The sequence below is a fragment of the Gavialis gangeticus genome, unplaced genomic scaffold (genome assembly GCF_001723915.1).
Source record: "Gavialis gangeticus isolate Ggan-Ray unplaced genomic scaffold, GavGan_comp1, whole genome shotgun sequence".
Classification (NCBI taxonomy): domain Eukaryota; kingdom Metazoa; phylum Chordata; order Crocodylia; family Gavialidae; genus Gavialis; species Gavialis gangeticus.
In genome coordinates, this window is record NW_017729001.1 from 13,057,205 (window position 1) to 13,063,614 (window position 6,410).

At 41.9% G+C, this 6,410-nt stretch overlaps 1 protein-coding gene across 2 annotated transcripts in view; it reads left to right on the forward strand.

Moving 5' to 3' along the window:
* The window catches only part of SPECC1L (sperm antigen with calponin homology and coiled-coil domains 1 like), a 123,625-nt gene that overhangs the window by 38,797 nt on the left and 78,418 nt on the right, over positions 1-6,410 (forward strand). For both annotated transcript variants that reach the window (XM_019506861.1, XM_019506862.1), the window contains exon 6: positions 1,554-1,761. In XM_019506861.1, the coding sequence (XP_019362406.1) occupies positions 1,554-1,761 (208 nt within the window). The remainder of the gene's footprint in view (positions 1-1,553; positions 1,762-6,410) is intronic.

A 6,410-nucleotide genomic window follows, 5' to 3' on the forward strand; every position in this document is an offset into this window, starting at 1 on the left:
AGGTATCAATAGTGTTAAACTGCTCTGTGTACATGTTTGCGGGGGGGGGAGAGGGAAAGCCACAGCTGGATCCACGTCCTGGTGAATGGAGGAGGCAGGGGAGCTTCTTATTTTTCCATGATAAAAAAAACAAGATCAAATACCAAAATATATAGATATTTAGAATTTATTTTATTGTAGTGATTAAAGCAGTGGTAGGCTTCCAAATTGCTTTAAAATTGTAAATATATCAATAAAAAGTTATGTTCAACTGATACTTCTATATATAGTGGCATTTCATTTTAATCATGGAAGAATGTGAATTTTGAGATTTTTAATTAGAGAATACGGGATCAGAGAATTTTTTATTTTTAAACCCAGAAAACCAGGTTCTCTGGTGTTGTCTTTTTATTGGACCAACAGCATGAAGAATGTCTTGCATTTGGAAGCTTGCTTAACTCTATCCCAACTATGCAGTTGCTCCAGTAAAAAGATTGCACCCTAAGAAATCCTTGCCCTCTTATGTATTTAGCACACTTTAGGTTAAACTCAAAAGCAGTTATACAGTGCTGGGTTTTTGGAATTAAAAATGTGCCAAGCTGCTTTTGACTGTTAACCACAAGTCATAATAACAACACAATAAATAATATTATTTATGTAAATGACATTCTCAGTGTTTACTTAGTTTAATTATTTAGTACAAAGGGCGTTAGTGAAAGTGTGTATATAATTGCTTATTTGTTTGCCATCTGTGTTGGTTAGATTCTTTTGTTTCCTTTCTTTCCTGTTTTTTTTACCATCAAATTTAGTGTAATGACTGTCATGGAAATCAAGTTGTCTTAATGGTTATAAATTTATTTCAGAAAATGCTGAATGTGCAAATGAATAAAATTAAAATCCATTATTTAAGATTTCTTGCTTGTTGATTTAAAAAAAAACCAACCAACCAATTGTATTAATATTTATGAACCAGTACCCCCTGCTTTGATCAGGCATGACCTAAACTGTACAAATGACAAAATCTGTCAAACTTTAGTTGGAATTGGGCAAACTGCTGTGGACATCCTTTAACATTTTTATCCTTAATATCTTTTAGAAGAGTTACCTAGGGCTACATCATTTCTAATTCTTTGTCTGCTACTGAGATTTGGTGATAAAAATTGGTTCTGAGCTTCATTATGTTTAAATCCTGTTCTTGTAACAAAGGAGGCGAAATATTGTTCGTTTTTCTGGCTGGCTGTCATTTTGATTTGTATTTCAGCACCATTCTGTTACTGTTGGTATGGGATGGCATAGCAGTCCAGAAGCTGTTTAAATTCTTTAATTGTGCTAGCCGTTTAAATGTTTCAGTACGAGCAAAAATTGATCATTTCAGTGCAGCAATGATCCCGTGCATAACAGTTCCTAATGAATTTGTGTAAAACCTTTTGGCATTGATTTACTCTAAAATCTAGTTATGGTGTTTTTTTAAAATATCTTAAGAGTGTTGTGGTAAAATGCAGATAATTTATATTAACGTAGATCATTATCTTTAATTCATTATGATCCCTTATGGGTTTTGTTTTTTTGTTTAGGTTGAAGATGAATACAGGGTCTTCCAAGAAGAAGCCAAGAAGCAAATTGAAGATCTCAATATGACTCTAGAAAAGCTTCGGACAGAGCTAGAAGAGAAAGAGACTGAAAGAAGCGACATGAAGGAAACGATCTTTGAGTTAGAAGATGAAGTAGAGCAACACCGAGCTGTGAAACTTCATGACAATCTCATCATATCTGACTTGGAGAGTAAGTGTTGTGAGTTCCTCTTGGTCACAAATAGCATGTTGAAGTGGTAAAAATATTTGAGTTGTGAGTTGCTATGTATGTTTTACAGTCAGAAGAGGACTTGTGAAATCTCTTATTTATATCCCCAAAAGAAAAAAATTAGCTTGACTTTAAGATTTCTAGGTTCTCAAGTTGGAGTGAGGGGAAGTAAGTTGATAAAATGTGTTCTTGTAGTCGCAGGGAATAAATACAAAATTAATAGTGCTATTTCAAGTCATGTTTCACAGCAGAACTGCTAGTAGTTGTAGTTTTAGATAATAGCATTTACTGCCCATGTGACTGATTGGTGAAAGGCTAATTTAATTTTTGTCTGGGAAACCCAAGTTCTCTTTTCTTTTCCTACAACCGTTAAGTAGGCAAGTTCATCATCTGAGGATTATTTTGTAGTTCACTAGACTAGAAAAATTCTCCCTCTCAGAGAAATTGGAGGATGCAGCTCTAAAGATCTCTAACTATGTTGTTGTTTCCTTGGCGTAACCATATATACTCTTCTGTGTAGACTTCAGATTTTAAAATTGATTTGGTCCTTGAAAACAAAAATGCTAACTCTGAAACAAAGCTCAAACAAGTATGGAAAACTCCATCCTGTTCTCTTCTAATTTCCATTTCCCTAAGGTGCATAGCTATCAGACTTCATGCCTTCATTTTCCCTGCGGTGAGGTTTTGCATCTGTTCCAGTCATAAACTGGGTCCTGGGCTGCAGCACCCTGTTAATCAACTGTTGTTACTCAGCAGCAGGTCTGAGATTCCTGCAGTTTTTCCCTTGGGGATTGTGTGACTGGCAGCATACAGTGATAAAATGGCCTTCTGAACCAAAATATGGTTTATTTTAACTATAGGAAATAAATCTTTTGAAGGTAGGATTTTAAAATAGTCTACAGCCCTGATTCTCAACGAGGGTGCCACAAGATCCCTTAAAGGTGCCGCATAATTTCAGCACTATTCGATGTGCAAACATCCGCTCTGGATTTATCGTGTGAATCCTGCTTTTCAAATATAAATTCACACTGTCAAACATATTATGGTGGTCCTTCTGAGTTCTTGCAACAGAAGAAATATGTTGTTATTTTTCTGTAGTCAAGAAATAGAGCTGGCATTTTCCAAGGGAGGTTTTGAGTCCAAAAAGATTGAAAACCAGTCTATATGCCTGTCTAGTTTACTGAACACCTTACAAATTGTTAATGGCAACCCAGGCAAGCAGGTCTAAACTTCTTCAGACACTACTAGTGTGTGCTTTTAAATTAGATTGTTTTCTCCAGAAATCATCTTTTCTTTGGAGGGGAAGAGGGAGCCCCTTTTCTTGAAAGGGAGAGACGCTTTTTAAACCGCTATCCTCTTTCTTTTGTGTTCCTAGTTTTGGTCTTTCTAGACAAAACTGAGCTAGTGTTTAGATAGCCAGTAGCTAGGTTTTGGCTCATTACATATCTCTCTGCAAGCAGTAGATTAAGTTGTCTTTCCTTTCCTGGGTTGTTTTTTTCCTCCCTTTTAAACTAAATAATTATATACATACAGGGCTCATCTGCATGGGGTGCTGCTGTGCATTAGATCGTTGCTACTCCGCAGTAACGTTGGTGCACACTAACCATGACATACTGCGACTACGCAGTAGCGTCTGGAAAAAAAAAGTGTGGAGAAGGTACTGCGTAGTAATGCCAGTTACTGCACAGTTATTTAGTATTGGTTATGTGAGTACTAAATGACTGCTCAGTAACAACTGCTTAATCTGCTGCTTGTATAGAAGTTTTTTTTTAAACTTTTCAATACCGGGTCAATATACGGTGTCAAATAACTACAGAGCAGCTCCAATTCTATTGTGTAGCTTTGTCAAATATAACTGCTTCACCTCTTTTTCTAACAGATGTCTTGCAACAGGTCTTCACTACTGAGTTAGCTTTTGAGGCTACTGGCGCACATTCAGACTCGGCATGCTCAATGAGCTGAAAGTTTCATGAGGAATTCTGAGTCTTCGCTATTTATACATCTAAAAGTAATCTGATATAATTGAAGTTTCTGGATAGCAATCTAACAGTTTCAGGAGACAACCTAAAGTAAAGGCAGGAAGGAAAGCGACATCTTGTGGTACCTGTATAGTATGGTAACCAAAGATCAGCGTAATCAAAACTAACATTTTTCTCATAAGTTTTTGAAACTTTTCTTGGCTTTAAAACTTACATACCTACAGTAGTTTACTGGGATATTTTTATTTTTTGTTTTTGTTTTTAGTTTACTTTTGTTTCGAATTGAATGTGTAGCACAAAAAGCAACATTTTAAAGAAAGAGAACAAGCTTCCTTATGAGCAGGGATCCTAGTTTTCTATGCTTAAAAATGGTAAATTATTTGATTAAAACCGCAAATTCTCTGATTAAAAATCCCTAAATCTGTGTTTTTCAGTAATTAAAATGAAACGCCACTAGATATATAGGTATACAACTTGAATACAATGTTATATTGATATATTTACACTTTTAAAGCAATTTGGAAGCCTACCAGTGCACCAATCACTATAATAAAACAAATTCTAAATAACTATGATTTTTGGCGTTTGATTTTGGGTTTTTTATCACGGAAAATCAGAGCTCCCCATGCCCCCTTCTCTGACTAGGACGCAGGTCCAGCTGCAGCTGTCCCCCTTAACAGCTTTGTGATGCTGAGTGGTTCTGGTACGCTGGTGCCATGCCGGAGGGGGCCCACAGCTGCCAGGGTTACAGGGCCAGGGACACAGGTCCACAGCCCTCTGCCCCACCATGGCAGTGCCTGAGCACTGGCTGCTGCATGTTGGGAGATGACGGCTGCTGCTGCAGCAGAGTAGAGCACAAAGCCCAGCTCCCCATCCCCCATGTGAAGCAGCCTGTGCAGAGCCTATGGGGAGGTGGGGGAGCTTGGGCTTCTTGGCCTGCTTCCTTCCTCCTGGGGCCTCTGCAGCCCAGCAGGTGGAACCTGGTGCAGCAGGGCAGAGTGGGGCCAGGCAGGGAAGCTTGGTGCTGCCACCAAGCCCAGTGGTGCCCTAGCAAGGCATCCCCTGCCCTCCTGGCAGCAGTGGGGCTGGAAGCATGGAATTGTGTCCCTTGCTGCTGCTGGTGGACTGGGACACTTTGGCAGGGCAATGCGGGGCTTGCAGCAGTAGTACCGAGCTTCCCCACCCCACTGTGCCCTGCCGTGCCAGATCCCAGCTGCCAAGGTCCCAGAGAGAGGGCAGCAGGGTGGGGAGCCCAAGCCTGCAGTGGGCAGTCCTCATCCTCCCCTGCTTCGTGCACAAGTCTGGGGGGCACGTTCCCCCCAGACCTCCTTCAGGAGTGTGCTCAGTAGTGGGGAACTGCTCCCTGCTGCCCCTGGACGAACCACCCCCTGTCCTACTCCCCACCTGGGCCCTGTGGCCATGCATTCTGGCCCTGGGCCCCAACCCCCACACACCGCCCAGGCTGGGCAGCAGCCCCAGCCCCAGGTCTGCCCAACTCCCTCCCTCCTTCCCTCACTATGGGGGCCTCAATCCCTCCCCACCTGTGCGCCAGAGTTACCTGCAGGATCTGCTCTCCAAGCTGCCTGGTGGCCATGTGCATGTGTATGTGTGCACGTATACATGGCACCCGCTGCCTGACTGCCCTCTTCCCCTCCCCTATCCCCTAGTCCCTTGCAGGCTGGAACTCTGTCAGCCTGCAAGGGGAAACCTGCTGTTTCCTGCATTTTTCTCCTTAAAATTAGAATCTGTTTTTTACCATGTTTTTCTGTCGCGAACATAAAACCCAGATCCCTGCTTATGAGACTAGAGCCGTAAGTGCAGATCTGAAACCCAGAAGTTGTGCTTATAATTCCTGTACTCGGCCTTGGTGAGGCTGCAGCTGGAGTATTGCATCCAGTTTTGGGCTCCACAATTCAAAAAGGATGTGGAGAAGCTTGAGAGAGTCCAGAGAAGAGCCATGCGCATGATCAGGGGTCAGGAAAGCAGACCTTATGATGACAGGCTGAGAGCCATGGTGCTCTTTAGTGTGGAAAAGCACAGGCTCAGGGGTGATCTGATGGCCACCTATAAGTTTATCAGGGGTGACCACCAGGATCTGGGGGAACATTTGTTCACCAGAGCGCCCCAAGGGATGACGAGGTCAAATGGTCATAAAGTACTACAAGACCGTTTCAGGCTGGACATAAGGAAGAATTTCTTTACTGTCCAAGCCCCCAAGGTCTGGAACAGCCTGCCATCGGAGGTGGTTCAAGCACCTACACTGAACACCTTCAAGAGCAAATTGGATGCTTATCTTGCTGGGATCCTATGACCCCAGCTGACTTCCTGCCCTTTGGGGGTGGGGGGGCTGGACTCTGATCTTCCGAGGTCCCTTCCAGCCCTAATGTCTATGAAATCTATGAAAGACAGAGATGGATCATAGCAAACAATTGTATAATGCTGTGATGGTATTAAGATGTTAGAAAATTGCATCCTGACTGTAAGCCCCATCATGGTGTTTGATCTAGCTTGTCCCTTTGGCTGTGAAAATACAGTTGATGCCTGTTAGTTGTAACATGCTAGTGCCCTAGTCCTATGTTGTTCTTAAATTGCTGCTATAGGGATTGTCATTTTATGTCAGTGAGAAGGGTTGTTGGATAAGATAGTTTCTGC